Source organism: Bactrocera oleae, chromosome 3 (assembly GCF_042242935.1).
Source record: "Bactrocera oleae isolate idBacOlea1 chromosome 3, idBacOlea1, whole genome shotgun sequence".
In the NCBI taxonomy this organism is placed as follows: Eukaryota; Metazoa; Arthropoda; class Insecta; order Diptera; family Tephritidae; genus Bactrocera; species Bactrocera oleae.
In genome coordinates this window covers 20,749,191-20,768,451 of record NC_091537.1, presented here as the reverse complement: position 1 = coordinate 20,768,451, position 19,261 = coordinate 20,749,191, and the positions used below count along the sequence as shown (strand labels likewise).

Sequence of the window (19,261 nt, the reverse complement as noted above, 5' to 3'; positions counted from 1 at the left end):
ATTAAATGTCAGCTATATGCTATAGTCATCCAATCTGAACAAAAAGTAGGGAAGTCAGAAATGGTACCGTGGACATATTTTGGACAATAATCCATGCAAAATTTCTGGAAGATATTTTATCAAATAAAAAAGTTTTCCATACAAGCACCTGCTTTATATCGTTCAGTTTGTATGACAGCTATATGATATAGTAATCCGATATCGGCGGTTCGGACAAATAAGCAACTTTTTGAGAAAAAAAGAGTGTGTGCAAAATTTCAGATCGATATCTATGTATATATTTTATAGGGTCTGCGACGCTTCCTTCTGGCTGGTACAAACTTAGTGGCAAACTTAATATACCCTATTCATAACCGTTATGTTCCGCATACATCTATTATTGCTACTAGACCAGATTATACATATAAATTGCATTTAGTCAAAAAACTTAATTTAAATATACCTATGTATTGCTTATTGTAGGACATATTAATTGAAAAGCCAACTGAAACCTCGTAAAGGTATATAGTATGTATTCAATATATGACGCTACAAGAAGTTATGAAATGGAAAGTACGTACATATTAAATTTCATTTTGGAGTGGGGATCGCCACTACTAGTGATGAATTTTTAAAAATGTTACATATACTAATCTATTATGCCATCATCACAAAAATATATAAGACATTCACATTTACAACGAAACCTATACATATGCCAAGACTGAGTTTTTAAGCTCAATTGGTTAAAGAATAATGTATTTTTCATAGAAACATTTTGCGGTTAGGCAACATCCAAATTCTGATTTCGTACAACGATTGGGTATGCGGAACGACAGACGACCCATGAGCCAACTAATATCTCCAGTCCAAATTTACGTATACGAACATGAGCCAACTAATATCTCCAGTCCAAATTTACGTAGGGAGCATCATTTTGGTCGATATTAAGTAAGCTCGTGTAAATCACAAACTATCAGCCAAATCTTACGGCCATAGGTCAAACTCGTTTTTTTTATAACATAAAGCAAAACAGCGCATATAGGGATATATTATCAGGTAGATAATTGTTCACAAGTGCCTATATTTCATACCTTAACGGGAGCCAGTTTAGGAATTAGACCACTCTGGAAATTTAAAAAATCAAATTTTTCGCTTAAGGACAATCTATTGGCATCAGAACTAGGTTGTTATATTTTATATAAAGTGGAAATTTTCTACAAGTGTGCATTCAAACATTACAAGTGTGCATTCAATTTAACATTTTAATTAATGTTAAAATAACTATATTTTTATTTCGACCCGTGACACGTTTTAACTTAAGTGTACTTATTTTCGACACAGTCGGTCATGTAACTCGCTCAATTCTTTACTGATGGACTTGAAATTTAGGCAGTATTTTGAAGTCTTTTTTTTGATAAGATAGTCCCCATTGTCTCTTCTGATAAAAAGTCTAGTGAATGGTAAACAGAAAATCTCTGTGGCTTTTACGACATTTTTACACTTTCCCAGCATCTTCTGGGTTCATCATTTACATACATACATACCTAAGGAACCGGAAAGTGAATTAAATCGGTCTAAATAAGTTTATTCAGTTTCTCCTGTAGCTTACTTCAGCTACTTTCGGATTTTTATTGCACAAAGTTTCATCTAAGTATGACCTTATGATTTTTAAAACATTTTCGGAAAGCTGACGGGCAGAATATACAGATATGAAAGCAACTATTGTTAATTGGATATGAATTCTGGGAAGTAGAGGTGATATATATTTTTTTGTCTGCATATATAACCGTGGTGTCCCTGTTTGTTGAATTAAGAACAGGATTAGAAGGGTCATGTCAGCCTTTGATAAATATAAGTGAAAAGACTTCGTTGATAATTTCATCAATAATAAAATAACGGTAAACAATTGTATGTGCTTAATATAAAAATTCATTTCTCTGTTTTCATACGCCATTTACTGTAAACGTAACACTGTTCCGCCCAAAACTTGGCGTCATCACTGGCTGGCGTCATTGTGGCTGCAACGCATGCATTTTTAAAGCACAGACGAACGAGTCCCACTTGAAATGGCTCCTTTATGCGCCAGCACAGCAAATAGAGTCCTGCAACGGAAAATGTCACCTCTGGGAAATCAACAGTTCGCTCTTAACGACCACCCAACCAATGATGTAGACTTACGTAACGTAGTCGCCAACGAATTTACACTTAAGGCGGAAACCATACACGTAGTAGTTTGTACCATATATCAAGTAGTAGTTATTGTTTCGGTATTGTAATGAAACTGGGAATCGTAGGCCGTTTTAATTATTCATCTTTATGGTAGCTTGAATGAGTGTATACGTGCTAACTGTACGGCAACCAAACGTGCATACGTATGTAGGTGGTTGGTTGGGACGCAATTTCCCGTAGAGGTGTGTATGGAATAAAATTTCACACATCACGAACTTCTTTGCGATGGGGAATTAAATTGGGATGACATAGTGTAGGCACAGGACAAGTTGTAATGCCTTTTGAAATAATATCGCGTGAAATGAGCACTATTACGAGCGTTGTGTTGCGCGCTCTTTGTTGTAACGAAGTTTGTACGATGTAGCTCACATTCCAAAGCGACATGAAAGCGTGCGGTTTCAAACTTAACTGCTGTGCTTTCATCGTAATACTCGAGTGGCATATAAAGAGTGCTCCCAGAGAGAAAAGAGACGATTTGTATGAAAGAAAAATACTTTTAGAGTGTGCTTGATTGTTTTCTGAATTAAATTTAGGATAGAAAATTTAAGAATTACTCAAACTTTTGAGCTTTTGTGCGAACCTCTCCTAAAAACCATTGGATTTAAAGAATGATTTATTTGGAAACTCATTATATTTCAACACAATAGCCATTAGGGCGTCGACTCTCACACAAACCATAACCTCATTAGTAGTGGCAGAAGGTTTTGATCGATATGGAGATAGACCGGAATCTTACCGCATTATGTAATAGCTAATTAATATCACTAAGAAATCTCACCAATATTGTTTTTATGGGCAACGAAAGGACCGAAAACTTTAATATTCAGTTTATGAGGCCTAAGAGCTCTATTGATCGATTACACATACCTAATTTTACATCAAAATTTTCATCTAATAGTGGAAATAATATGACAACTGGAATCAGATGTCAAATATTTTAGCAAGAGACCCTTATATGGTTAGAAAATTTGACCACCTATTATTTGCCGTTGTACCGGTATAAAAAGACGTTTTTTTGTGAAAAAAAATACTAATTTTGAATGGGAAAGTAAAAATTTTCAAAGTATTGGCCATTCCTTTTTATTACATTTTGACCACCTTTCTGACAATTTGTGGAGACCATGCCAATAGAAATGTTCGTCTTTAAAAGCAAACCAATCAGGCAGCATATTTTCGATTTTTGCGTAGGAATTAAGTTACTGCTCAGCCAACGCGTGTACAGTCGGTAAAAACAAATAGTAATCGGAAAGGGCCAAGTATGGTGAATACGCCGGCAGTAGCAGCTCCCAGTCAAGAACTTTGATTATATCCTGAACAGATTGGGCTTTGTTTGCAGGTGCATTGTTGTGTAACAAAATTACTTTGCCGCATCTTCTGGCCCATTCTGGTCGTTTTTCGATCAATGCATGGTTCAAATTGATCATTTGTTGTCTGTAGTAGTTAGTATTAACAGTTTCACCAGGTTTTAGAAGCTCATGATATACCACACCTTTCTGATCACACCAAACACAGAGCATTACCTTCTTGCCGAATCGATGTGTTTTTGCAGTCGATGTTAATGGTTGTCCCGGATTAACCCAAGATTTTCTCCGTTTATTAAAATAAATACATTTTTCTTTGCCTTTATATGTAGTACGTACAATAAAGTCAACCGAACAGATAGAGATCCCCATATATATAAATTTAAAAATAATATACACATCTATAACCTACTATATATTCATACATATATATATAAGTACAAAATTCTCACAACAAATTTTAAATAATTGTGAAAACATTTAGTTGCTTCACATCAGTATAACAACTCTATATCTGTATGTATGTACGTGTCATGTATCTGTCCACAGGCGCCTTCGAATATCTGCGGTCATATTTTATTTTGTGTCATGTCGACAAGGGAATAGTTAATAATTGCAGATTACACAAGTGTCTCGTGTTTTGACAAATTACATTCTTGCCGCAGAGAAATATCACCTGTTGCCACAAACCGAAGTAACCAGCAGATAAATAAAATGTAAAGAGTCTGATGCCCAAGGAAATATGTTGTCGCATATATAATATTTGGTATATAAGCATACAGATACATGCTTATATATCTGTATGATATACTTATGAAAATATTGTGTTATTAACTACACCTGTGGTTTTATGTATACATTTACTTAAATATGAATATGTATATATGTATATGTTTTATGTAGTATATGGTACAATAGTTGGCGTCAGCGAAACACCCTGTAATCATAGCTCAGTTCATATGCTGCAATTACGATATGAGATAGCTTTGGTAACGAAAATAAGAGAAATTGCTTGTAATACCGCCAAAGAGACTGGGAGTTTGAAAATTATTATTTTGCTTGTATTAGGTATAATAAATTAGATTTCTAAAGTACATGGTTTCAGAATGAGAATGGTTCCAATTTTTCAAAATTTTGCCAGATTTTCTAACTAAATTTTTTTCGAATCGTCCAGTCCTTGAAAGCAATCAATAGACCAAGAAACTAGTATAAATCTCATATATTGGTATAATCAAATCAGAGTCAGAACAGCATGCTTTAATAAAGTATCTACACATGTGTAGTATAATCCTATGGGAAATTCTACTGGAAAACTTTGTTATTGGTTTTAAAAGTAATAGTGTGGACAATAGCAGTGTACTTACATATCGAAAAGAGTAGTGTAAAATATATATATGTAAAAGTTTAAATAAATGAAACATAGTTATTATCACATTAAAAGTTAACGGCTTTAATGATTTTATAAAAAATTTATGTTCGTAAATTTATTTGCACAATTTCTTTTGGCCTGAAAAATTTTAACCAATTCACTTTTTCTTTTCAATGTTTTCAGGAAGACGCTAATAACATTAATTCGCAATATTATATTCCCGGCACATTGACTCGTCAAAAGCAAGAGGAATTGGGAACTCCAGACGCCGTGCAGGAAACGCGACGCACTCATGTGGTGAAGCATAAGCATGAAAAAGGTACGAATAAACAAAAAAAAAAATTTTTTTATAGGATTATTTGTAAGCTATAAAAATAGATTAGGATTGAGAAAAGAATGCTGTTATAATCCAGTTGCAATTTTTATAACCTAAACAGGTTATATTAAGTTTGCCTCGAAATTTGTACAATAATACCCACAAGGAAACGTCTGAGACCTTGTAAAATATATACGTAATATACATAAATGATCAGCATGACAGCTGAGTCGATTTAGCCTTGTTCGTCTGTCTGCATATATGTGAACTTGTCCTTTAGTTTTTTGGATATCGATGAGCGATCCAAATGAAAAGCTGCACTAAAATATCTTGAGAAATTTTTCGGATAAAAATCAAGTTCTTATATGGACACGTCTTTATTTGTGAACCTAAGTTTTTCCTTGTGTTTTTTTTAATATTTTCATATGGATTACATGTATGGTATCAATTAGGAAAGTTTTCAATGCCTTATACTATATATTTGTGTTGCAGATATTATAGGATGGTAGATTTATAGTTCGCATATGTTATATTTCGCTGTTGCAGACATATGTACGACCTATACCTGGAAAGAGACCAATTGTCGTGGAGCAAAATGACTTCAGTAATGTTATGCTCAATTGCTAAATTTTCTTTATACTAAAAGAACTTTCAACTGATTTTTTTAGTTTTATTGTATGCTTAACTTTTTTTAACACAACGGTCTATTTTAGTAGTATTTTAGATATTTTCCGGCCAATAATATCATTTGCATACTATAACCTAACTTTGCTTATAACAGAATGAACCTTTTGCACGTCTAATCAATTATCAGTTCGAATCAATAGATGTGATCATGTTCAACTCGATCAGTTGGTCAATGTGCAGAATAATTTGGATAATTACCACTATAAATGTATGATCACTTGTCACAATTCGAACGTAACGTTTGGTGTTCGGATACGATCTAGCAATTAGATTATGTAGCGAATGCCTAATTGGACTTTCTAACTCAAAGTACTGTTCGAAAACTATTTTCACAGTTTTGGCTAGCACCTAAATCTAAATGAACACAGATAATACTGATAACAACCACAAGACCTTGAAGTGTTTTTGGAATACTTTAAAAAATCAATTGACCTTCATAATTTGACTTGATGAGGGCAATTCTAACAGCATTTAAAACTCCATGCGTACATTCCTAAACAAGTGTATTTCAGATTTCTTCAAATTAACGCCTTAAAATATTTTTATGAATATTTAATTATTTTAAATTTGAACCGATTTGCTCTCCAGAGTAGTAAAAATTTAAGTCGCAGCGTAGCTGACGTTTATTTGCTCGTATACCTTAAAATTAATTAAATTACCAAGCCTTCAAAATTAGTCATTTATTAAATGCTTAAACTAAGCACATAGCAGAGAATTTTGTCCATACTACGCCCACTAATCGTTTTTGACATCTCTTTACAGCTTTGGCCGGTGAACACGTTAAGCAAATTCTAAGCGAAGCCGCTTGTCGTGTTCCACAACGACGAGTCGAACGCATACAGCGCGACCCCTCAAAGACCTACATGCCACACTGTACGGTACTCCACCGATGCACCGACGAGACTGGTTGTTGCCGCAGTGAACGTCAAACGTGTGCACCGAAACGCACAAAAAACGTCGATTTGTATTTCTATGTGAGTATGAGTGTGAGCAGAAAAAAATATATTTCTCAATTTTTTGTGTCGGTTCGCGGGTGTCAATACGTCACCAGATCGGCTTGCGCTTGCACCGCGATAGTGATTCAACGCTGCGTTCTAAAGCATAAATATATGCCTATGTGGATGTTTGGTTGTGTGTGTATGTCAATAGTGGCTGGTGAATTATGCAGCCAGGCAGACTGGTAGTCAAGCAATCGCGCAGCCAAGATAATGAGGTCACTTGCCAGGCTATTGATTAATTGCCAATGCGTTCGGTTGGCGCGAGTTAAGCTGTTCTAGCTCCATGTTGTTTTTGCTGCCACCGAAAACGTGTGCTATATAGCCACAGATATGTACATACATATATCTTATATATAATATATCTGTGTGTATATATGCATGCTTAAGTGATTTGGTAGTGCTTATTACTTTTGAACCTATGCAGTCACATTCCACACTTTGACAACCCCTCAGATATTAACTGCACCGCTATTCGCACCAATACTACACAAATATAACTTGTGTAATGAAAAGTTCCAAGTTCCATTATGTCATCAAAAATATTGAATACTCAATAGGAATTTTTATTGATATGTATTGTATACAAGTATAACAGCATGGTTGGACAGTTGGAATAGTCTTTAGGTACGTAGGTAGAGTGAATGTCTGACCATGCAGCTAGACCTTTAGGAGGCCCATTGTGAAACCACTTTGACTTAAATCCTCTCATTCTAGAAATTTCTTTTCCACACCACCACGTGCTTCTGATGGAGTTCATCAATGCAACAAATTTTATCTTTGCAACCTCCGAAATATCGGTAAGATACCATCGACCGATAATTGCGATTATTCGACCTCTACAATAGTCATTAATAAATAATCATAAATAATAGTTTTGAATGGAAATCAAATTTTTCTGCCAAAATTTGATTTTAAAATTCCGCATCACAGTCGTTGCACCCATTATAATGATTTTCCATCTTTTCGATAGCAATTTAATAATTTGGCACATTCCCTCCGGAAAATTCCAGCGTTTCAAGCAAAACAAATCGATTAATTTCGCCATGAAGATTTCAATGCTGATGTTGCGAAACTAGACACTGGACGTTCTTTAATACGAAAAACTTAAAAATCATAACATCATAAATTACGGATATTTGTTGAAAAGTCCCTTTGTTCAGCTAAGGTCGGTGCAAACTGATCACTATTTATACATTTTCCATTACTTTTTCGAACCTCACGGGCAGTATACGATGATTCTGGTACTAATTTTTGCAGTTATAATTACGAGTTAGAATTTTGGGCATATATGGGTGGTCAGTCAATGTTACGTCTTTTTGACAAAGGACCAAAATAATGCCTTTTTATACCCTAAACAAGATATATTAAGTTTGCAACGCAGTTTGTAACACCCAGAAGGAAACGTCGGAGTCCCTATCAAATATATATATAACTGATTAGCATGACGACCTGAGTCGATTTAGCCATACTCGTCTGTCCGCCCGTTTGTATATACGCAAACTAGTCCCTCAGTTTATGAGGTATCGATCTGAAAGTTTTCACACGTCCTTTTCTCCCCAAGAAGCTGCTTGTTGGAACCGATATCGGACTCCTATAGCATATAGATGTCATACAAACTAAACGATCGGAATCAAGTGTTTGTATGGAAAAATTTTACATTTGGCAAGATATGTTCACGAAATTTCGCATGGGTTATTGTCTAAGGCAATGATGTAATCTTCGAAGAAATTGTTCAGATCAGATTGCTATAGCGTATAGCTGTCACACAAACTGATCGATCGGAATCAAGTGCTTGTGTGGTAAACTTTTTAATTTGACGAGATATCTTCATCAAATGTGGTATAAATTATTGTCAAGGCAAAGTTGTATTTGTGAAGGATATCATAGTTTCGGTGCAACCGTAGTTAACGTTTTTTATTGTGTAAATAAAATTTCGTTTCATGGATCCGAAGGATTTCCTTATTCTTTCAGCTTGGAATATATTTTCGATGTTTACATAACGACATAAATGTTGGCAAACTCTGTACTATCTGTTGTTTTAATCAGTTTGTATTGGTATAATAATTGCAGACGTTTTTGTCAATAAAATTGTATTCTTTTATTAAAACTATTATTTTATGAGACTTGATTACGACTATCTATTTGTCTGAAAACAATTAAATAGTTTGGAAAATAAAAAAAAAATATTTAGGTTGCGCTATGACTATTGTATTTCCCAGTTATTCGATAGATTTCGTTAGATAGATTTTAGTTTTTAGAATATAAATGTTCTAAAAAGGTGCCTGAATGGTAATTCGGTTTAACTCCAGTAACGTAGAACAGACTGTCATGGGAACAAATGAACGGAATATTCTCATCCAGTTTGGTTTACACACATATGTATCTTTCAGAGGGCGAAAGCGCTATTAAAATTTTACAAAATCACACAAGCCTCTTCTCACTGTGATCTTTCGATTCCGCTCGTTAGAATTTCTGATCGCCAAGTTTAAATAATAGATCTCATTTTTTATCGAAGTTATCGCTTGGAAGGACAGACAGAAAGACATCCGGAAATCAATTTGTCTCGGCATCTTAATTATAATAATATATATAAGTCAATATTTAAATAATTATATCAAATAGTTTTAGGTGTTGTAAATAACCGTTAGCTAAACAAAACTATAATAATTGATGCAAACTGTCACATGGTTGTAAAAATCAAAGTATAATTGAGTGATTTATCAATTTGACCTTTAATATTGTGACTTCACTTTCCATTTTAAATATACACATACAGTTGAATTTTGGACAAAGTTAAAAATATTGCATTTTTCGTGATCGCTTGCTTAGCTAATGTAGTTATGTAGTTATCACCAGAAAGACAGCTGTTGCAGTTGTTGGTGTCAGTTTCGATGTGGTTATCAGTCAAATCTCTCCGAATGGGAGTAAAAAATGATCGCAACAGCTCTACTGCCCACATCACCGGTTGTTATGCAAACTCATAATCGCCTCATTGCCAGTCAAACAGGACAAGTAAGCAGTCCGGAGCAGGCAGACAGTTCGTGGTCAGTTCGGTCTTTGCAAACCGATAGCACTGTAGATAAGTACCTTAGATACATATGTAGTAATAGTGGTGCAGACAGCCAGAGCGCGAGTATTTCTTATTCAGCTGATATAAAATGTGAGTAAATTAATTAAATAGCTTTGAATGACGGAAATCTGCATATTACGGCCTACGGGCGTTTGGCGGTGAAGGTGGCTGCGATGTTGACTCGTTGACTTCTGTGACTATGCCATTAAGTGCCAACTGCTGTGGCATGAAGTGCTTAGGGAAAATCAGGAGTTGTTCGTGGCATAATTGGGTGGCCTGGTCGTCGGTGGGCCGGTGATAGATTTCGTTTAGTGAATGCCGCCGCACGAAGCGTGAGTGAGTGATTGCAGAGTTGCAAGGTTGCGCACGTGGGTGGCACAGCAGCGCATTGGCGTGGAAAGTAAATAAGTTGTTTGACTGCCGCTTGTTTTTATGGCATTTGATGGTGCCCCAAGGATTTTTCGTGTTGCCACAGCTTGACCGGCGAGTCGCTCATCAGTGCAACTACTCGTAAGTTTGTGTATTTGTCGGCGCTATGATCGCCTGCAGGTCCGCTGGTTTGTCGGTTGTTTGCTTTATTTGCTCCATGTCAACGGATAATGTGCATATCAATTTATTATGCAATTTCATTTGCAGTTTAGAGGCTTACGTGCCTATGTATGTAACAAAGTATGTTCAGGCCAAAGTGTGCGTTTATAAATTCGTTTATACATATGCATGTATATTTAGTTATTTGCTCTTTCTCCAGTGGTGTTTGATGGTTTTCGTCTGAAAGCAATTTGTAGGATTTGCAATTTAATTGCATTCGATTTATGAGCGGATTAACTTGAAGCACCTACGCGTTGTGGCGGCGGTCAATAACGGTGAAAGTGCAACAGGTGGTTGTAAAAGCCTCCACCAACTGGTATCAAGTGACGATTTGCAGATTTACTCAGCAGAAACATGTCATTTAGTAGACTTAATAATGCGAATGGGAATGTACTTTATCTTTTGACAAGCCATTGGTATGGAATTTGATAAAGTAGAATTTTTCACGGTAGGCGACACCCGTAACCAATCTCCTTCAAGATGGAAACGAGTAGGTGCTCCCTGTCTTCGTTCATTCGAGCGCCTGTGGCCCAGAGTGAAATGACACGGCTCACATCGCCGAAATGATAGGTGTCCTAACTGGACACTGTCCTACACCACACACGTCGTTAGCCCAAAGATTTCGGAGGACACAACTTGTTAAAGTTTCTATGAGGAAGATGAGGTGGAAACATCTAGACAATTTCTCCTCCACCGTCGTGCTTTCGCCAGACTAAGGTCGAAGCATCTGGTTGCTATATTACGAAACCTGCGAATTGGCTGGAATTGATATTAGGTAGGTAGGTAGGTAGAGTGGCTGTCTCACGACGCACCTAGGCTTTTAGGAAGCCCATTGTGATTGGAATAGATATTAGACGCCTCGTTGGTGGAGGCTTTTACTACCACCTGTTGCACTTTCACCGTTATTGACTGCCGCCACGACGCGTAGGTTCTTCAAGTTAATCCGCTCATTTGGCAGGCTCTAGGCGTTTTGTTGATATGCAACGGTCCTTTTGATCCATACCTAATTCCAAGTGGAATTATTCGTGGCCTCATGAGAAATCAGCTTATTCATCTAACCTAACCTAGTAGAAGCGGTGTAATATAATGTATATAAATATTTTTTGGAAAGGTCGTACCGCTTTCAGAGATAATAATGCTTCTTAATACCTGGAAACACTTATTTTAACATAATGGATGTGTTATTGATCATTACCACGCCCATTAAATGGTATAATTTAAAAGTATACAATTGCTAACTAAGCTTTGATAATAAAATCAGACACAGTGAGTCACAGAACAGTACAATATCTCTTCAGTTTTCTGTTTGAAATTCGAAAAGGGAAATAATTAAGTTGATGACACAAAAAGAATAATGCATTCACAGAAAGTTCCTGTCAGTTTAGTGGGGAGTCTCCTATAACGTCGTTACACCCTTTCTATGGGCAAATGTGTACCAGCATAATGTTTTAGGAGGTGTGTTAAAGCTGTTAAGCAATTCTCTCTTCGATGGAGAGCATTGGATCTCCAGCAAGATTTTGCTCCAGCACACAAGGCAAAAACCACTCAGCAGTGGGTTAAAAGCAATTATTCTGGTTTCAATGCTGCAGATGATGGGCCGTCTGTGGTAAACTTAAAAAAATTACTAATAGAAACTGTGCGTGCAGCTATTAATCAATTGCCGAACCGTTTGAGGGCTTGTGTGAAAGCAAAAGATGACCATTCCGAATTAAATTTTGTACACTGCTGATTTAATATAATATATAATTTATGAAATAACATTAACTTTATTAAAAACTTGTAACAGAACTTTTGGCAGGACTAAATACATTAAGTGAAAATATGGATGAGTTATGGACAAATGACCATTTCACAGAAGGACTTTAATCAAATTTAAAGCATAAAATTTTCATGACTTACTTTTAGTATATATTGAAAATGGAAGAGATCGGACCATACAAGTAGGTTTCGGCAATATAAATCCATTCTTATACCACGTCTTTCTTGGTAACAGTCAAAATTTAGATGAGTTAAAAAATTGGACAAATGATCAGCTTACAGCCTACTTTTAGGAGCCTTGTTACAAAATCCTGGAAAAATTTTAACCAAATTTAAAACATTAAATTTACTTGACTTACTAAGGCATATGTTGAAAATGGTCAAAATTGAACCGCACTGAACCCTACTTTCGATCTATTTCCATTTTGAAACCTATTATCTTATTTGGTAACAGATAACTTAAGCTTTGATACAGTTATCGATCGATTTGTTATCGATAAAACTTGCTACATACATTTCTTGACACATCTTCCCAAAAATTAGTGATATTGTCCGATATCACACCCATTTTTAAGGTTGTAAAATAATGTAATTGACTATCCGAAATATTCGTAAGCATCTAATATTTTTTTATAGCACCTATATATCTAATTTGGCAATTCCAGTTCCTACAATTGATTTATTTACACTATGTATTTTTATAAATATCTGAACTCCATTAAATGGGAATGTTTCAATTAGCATATTTCGATTAGGTACCAAATTTAGGGTTTAAGTTAGATTAAGTTAGGTTTCGGGGCCTATATCCGCAACCAAGATCACGGATCTTTTAGAAAGTTTAAAAACCAGTCTTTCAATGGTAATCATGAGCCTTTCATTATGGTTCAAGTGTATGTCATATATCGACGAAGTGCTGTAAATCTGCAAATTACAAATATGTTTAGGTGACTCATATCGATTCGAGCTAATTCGTTCGTTTCACCGACCGTATGATATTCAAGAGGTTTCAACCGCAGTCTAGCGAAAAGTGGTATCGAGTTGAAAGTCTCGAGAAGTTTTCTTCTTGCCGTTTTCCAAACAAATTTGGCTATTGTATCACATTTTTTGGTACTGAAAAATTACCCTAACCCTAATATACCAAATATGTAAGTTTTTATCTATCCCGTTATTTTTGCATCAAATAAAACTATTTGTCTGTTTACTTCCTAAAACTAGTTTACCTTGATATGATTTGATACCAAAAGTAGTTGAAGTCAGTTTCTACCTTAAGTCCCGGTATAATTCTCCGGTTAGGTTATTCTGATCTGGTGACATTAAATTGTAAATCAAAGATAATCCGTAAATACTCTGATATATTCAATAGTTCATAGATGTATGTATAGGCCTTGGCTGGATTTGCCAAAACTGATTTTAAGGATATTTTGTAGCCTTGAAGATTGGGTTTTTCATATAAGATATAAACGCATGCTCTTTAAAAATAACTGAACTCTTCTTTCTCCATAAACTCAAAAGTTTTGCTCTCAAAAGGGTTTTATCTATATATATGTTCCGTTAAACCCATTAAAAAAATTAGTGGAGAACACAAAAATTCAAAATAATTTGTATCTATTCTTTCCCGGTTATGATGCTTCGATTTTTTTCGGACTGATGTACGTGAATATAACAAAACTTATTATATAATATATATACCTATAATCTTTACTAGTCTGTTTTAGCTTTATATTCCTTTTTATATCTATATTTTTATTGGAAATAATTTTTTCAATTCATTTTTCTGTACACAGGTCCGCAGCATCAATGAGAAGCGTGGCACCGTCGAACGTTTGACATTCATTAATCACACAGAATGCCACTGCGTGGAGAAATCTCGACAACAGGTCGACGAATACCACAATATGGCAATGTACGACATGACCTATGGCGGACAGACACTGCGACGTGCCACGATACTCAACTGTAATTGCCCCAAATTGTATGAGAAAATATTGCAAGAAGACGGTTTTTGTCGCTGCGATTGCTCTTCCGGCAACACCGGCTGTGATTGGCTTAAACGCGGCATGGAGCATTTCTCGGTGATCGATCGCAAGTGAGTACATTTGCTTATAAGAGGAAAATTAATATTGTAATACGTCCAAAATATTAATTAAAATTTACAATTTTTTCACACACAGATGCATAACCGAGGGTCGCTGTAAGCCACCCACATGCGAGCACGGCTCTTACATCAAAAAGTATGGACGCTGCCCGCGACGCGAGGAGCAGTTGCCAGCCGCCTTGACTGAGCCGGTGATGTTGGCGACGAACGCGCTCTCCAGCAGTGATTACCATTAAAACGAATTATTGATAGACATGCATTTTGTTGCAACAATGAAACTAAAATTAAGTATTAATAACTTTTAATAATTAAAATAATTAATTTATTCGATACAAAATAGACGAAACTACTTATGAGGAGAGTGAAAAAATGCAAAGAAATTTATGGCAAATTTGTTGGAAATAAATGGAATGATAATTGAAAGTTTTTTGAAGAAAATACTCAAATGAGATAACGTACAATAATGAGCAGCAAAATAAAATTTATGCATTAATAATTAAATGTGATTTAAAATTTTAAACTTAAACTCGCATAAGTTCATAATACACACTTTCCGGTTTGATTCAAAACGCATGCATATATTATATAATATACGTATATATATGGTATTATGTACTTATAGTATATGTATATATTAGGGGGGTTATAAAAATAGAATTTTTTATTTCGCTTGGTACTCAGAAAGGTTCTTTGACACCTCTACGAAAATCTCTCCATGTACAAGCTCTTAATTGAAACGGTTTTCTATTTTTTTATTGTCAGATAAAAAAATTCATATCTCGCTTCGTAACCTATTCTTTTAGAACGATGGATAACTGCATGACAGTTTAGCTAATATGCTGCCAAATTGTATAAAGATATCCAAATGGAATATCGGAAGTAGGCCTCCGTGCGTTTCAAGTAAGTAAGTAAGTAAGTCGAGAGAATTTTATGTTTTAAATTTCTATAGAAATTTTCACAGATATTGTGACAAGTCTTTTAAAAGTAGGAAGATAAAATGTTAGGTTTACGAAAAAATGGCAAGAGACCATTTTGTAGAGCATTCAGTTTCAAAATCTATGAAATTAAATATTTTTTCAAGTAGTTGGAAGCGAGATATGAATTTTTCTATCTGAGAATGAGAAACTGTAAGACCTTCCCATTAAAATTAGGAGCTCATACTAGGAGAGACTTTCTTAGAGATGCCTAAGAACATATTTTTTTGAGCTCCAAGTGAAAAAAAATAATCGTTCTTTTTACCCACCCTATTATATATATGTATATACATGTATGTGTGTATCAATTATACTAAAAATGTGTGCGCACCCTAATGCATTTAGTGAGTGCTTTAACTCCCATCAATTATCACTTATAAACTTCCATGTAAGCAATACATGCAATTTACATTGTTTTAATGTACGAAACCTAGACATATGATTTGAGAAGACTTTTAACAGCGAACTTTTTACTAAGTATATACATTCATACATATGTAGTGAATTGTAGTTGACGATAAATAATATCAATCAAATACGCTATTAAATAGAGTTTATCTAAAATTATTGTTAAACGTTACACAATTAAAATTAATAAATAAATAAATAATATTAATAATAGTATTAAACCATATTAGACACATACACAAATATACAAGTTGTGCATTTGTAAAGTTAAAGCGCTAGTTTTACTTACTATTATTAATACACTGAGAAAAAGAAAGCAATTCCATTGATATTTTGACTGCGTTAATTTAGTAATATGTAATTAATGTTTAAACACTTTAATTATACGAGTACATGCATTAAAATTAGACGAATTTAAGCATTTACATATGTACATGTCTATATACTTTAAGCTTTGATTATTGACTAATGATTTTTGTACATTTTTCTACTGTCTTCAATAATTAAATTACATTGTTTAACTGTAATTAGTCACAAGCAAATAGGAAATTTAGTATTTTCTTTTAAACTAAGTTGAGCGCATTTGAAATTAACAAAAAATGTATGTACATACATATTAATTTTTTTTTTGTTTTTTTTTACCATATACGAGTACTTTGTAATGTATCTATATGCAATTATTTAAGGTTATTATTTTCTTCTAGTCAATTATTTTAGTAATTTTGTATATGTACATTTATGATGTGTTTAATAATTACTTATAAGACTAGATATTTTATAATACACAAATATACACATGCTATATATTATATATGTGCGCTCAAGACTTTTTAGCGCCTAACCAACTATTTTCGAATTGATGAGTGTGTGTGAGATAGTAGCAGTTGTTGCTGTGAAAGCAGTGGGTTCATAAGCAAGATTCCATCGAGCGGTTTTAGATGATTTTCGTACGTCAATTTTCAACTTTTACGTTTATAACTGCGCAAAAAACTCGTGAAATTAAAAAAAAACGAACGTTGAAGCCTCGAAGAAGCGATCTTCATGCTTCGTTGCAACGAAATGGTATTGCAAGAGATTAGTATTTATCGAGAGAAGAATATTAGTCGTTTCACAAACTTTAGCTGTCTTCGATTCGCCATTTCTCTGGTTCATAGTGCACAAAATTTACAAAAGAAAGCCACTGGTGTATTTATATACAAAACATAATGTTGATTTCTTTTTAAAGTGGTAAAACCGCTTGTAATACTAACTCTTCTTGATTATGCCAGATGCTTTCCTTGCATAAGCCTGTCTTTAGAATTTATACCAGTATCTTAATCGATTCAATTTAGTGAGAAATCGGTAACAAAGGTATCTAGATGAACCCAATAAGAGAGAATTTATTTCTATCATATTTTATATCTTTTTTATTTCTGTCTATGTGATTTATACCAGTTATTTCTTAAGAGTCTAAACCAACAACTTTCTTCATAATAATGTGCATATAAAGTCATTTTTTACTTTGACTCTACTAAAAAAACATTTAGTTTTTGAAAATTTTGAATAATTTGAGAATATTACTTTGAAATATCGGTAACCATAAATCCCGAGGAAGCTAATAATATATATAAACCTTTTTTGATCGATTATTGACTAAGTACAATATTATGTTTTCAATACTGCTCAATTTTAAGTGATTAAATATTCAATTTTACTCACCATTACCAATAAAGATGCAATTTACAGTTAATAACGTTTTAGTTTTAGATGTTTTTTTTTTATCAAAACTGCCTTGCGATCCTTCTGCCTAACTTGTTGCACGGATTTATTAAAATAATTTTTTGAGGAACTGTAATAAAGTTGAATTGTAAAAGCAATTAGTTGTTAGTAGCACAACTATGTTTAAGACAAAATTATTTCTAAAAAATCTGCAAAATTAGTTTACTTCTTAGAAATATGTATAATACCATACTTTTAAATATTTAAAAGCTTCTTTTGCAACTTACTGCATTTGATAAATATTTTCTTAAAAAAAATATTAATATTCAAACATTTATCAGTTCATACAGTCAGGTAACTGCCGAAAGCGTCTATTTGAAGGACTGCTGAATTGCATATCAGTATTGTCACTTTCCTTCTTAAGCCCTAAGAACAGTACCTAGTTGACCCAATGATTCCAATTATAACAGTAAATGAGTAAAAGTTGAAAGATTACGTGAAAGAACTATAGCAACGGTTTTTTATATGTAGTAAGCCTGACACTTATGGTGAAGTAAACAGTCATATGTGCTTGACTCGTGCAACAAGCATTGATTCACGGCGCTGCAGTTCCAGTCTTACGACATCTCCGGGAATCTTTAAAACTTTGTTTAATTTATTTCGTGTGACATTCAAAAACGACTGTAAGACCTAAAACTTTCTAAATATGAGGCACTTAAATTAAAGAATTTAAATATAACATCTTGCACTTATATATAGTATAGGTACTCTTATTCTATATAGTAAACTTGCACGAAATTGTTTGTAATTTAATTGTATGTACATACATTAACACAATTAAGCAGTATATTAGTTAAATAATAATGATGAAGATGTAGAAAAAGTAATTTTATTCAAAATGTGCAGTTTTTAAAAAATTCTCAAAGTTTCTTTTTAATAAAAATCAAACAAAGAACTACAATATCGAATTATACACAATAAATTATGCAATGACTTTTATTTCGATCGACTTAAGCTTCTTCGACGGTAAGTTTGTTACTTAAAAGATAAGTTTTGGTCATTTAAAATGAATCTAGAAAATATCCTACATTCGAAAAATATAAAATTTGAAATATATTGTGGATATATTTAGTTTATATATGATTCAAAAATAGTATTTTATGATTTTATCAAAGAAAAGCATTTTCATCGGTATTTTTGAGGTTAGACCAGTGTCTTACACCGAGCAAAGTGTGATTTGTTTTAAAAATTATATACCACAGAATACCTTCCCATAGCTTCCATAGAATAAATATGCCGTTCTACATCTCTCCAATGAATGCTTTCTATAATCCCAGCCTTAAGAATATGAAATTGGTATAAAGCATATAACAGGAATAATCAAAAAGCTAAAGAAAAGCAAGCAGTTAAAACACGTAAGCTATTTTTGATTCGCCAAGCGTTGGAGAGTAGCGAATCGAACAAATAATACCAGATGTTCAAACAAATGGGCAGCAGTTGTGATGCAGCCCTGCGCTAATATGTTCATGTGAAATTGTTCTTTTCGCCATAAAAATCATTTCAGTAATTAAATTAAAGTCTTAAGTTAAATCAATAAAGCAATGTTTGTATTTTCATGTTTAAGAGGAATTTGCATCTGAGACATTCGCAATAGTAAAATTGGTTTACAATTTGCAATAAGTAAAACTTGGTAGGATTGAATATAGTGGTTATACCACTTTAACCCTCCGCTTACTCCCTTTAACAAGAGCGCAGCTGAAAAATGGCGAATCGAAGATTCGAAGATCC

The 19,261-nt window shown here is 33.9% G+C and overlaps 1 protein-coding gene across 2 annotated transcripts in view; it reads left to right on the top strand.

Annotated features, from left to right (window-relative positions):
* Positions 1 to 18,455, top strand: part of LOC106625051 (uncharacterized) — a 95,185-nt gene extending 76,730 nt beyond the window's left edge. For both annotated transcript variants that reach the window (XM_070106214.1, XM_036366777.2), the window contains exons 3-6: positions 5,065 to 5,200; positions 6,647 to 6,858; positions 14,083 to 14,384; positions 14,470 to 18,455. In XM_070106214.1, coding sequence (XP_069962315.1) covers positions 5,065 to 5,200; positions 6,647 to 6,858; positions 14,083 to 14,384; positions 14,470 to 14,629 — 810 coding nt within the window. In that variant the 3' untranslated portion in view covers positions 14,630 to 18,455. The remainder of the gene's footprint in view (positions 1 to 5,064; positions 5,201 to 6,646; positions 6,859 to 14,082; positions 14,385 to 14,469) is intronic.
* Positions 18,456 to 19,261: the final 806 nt, after the last annotated feature.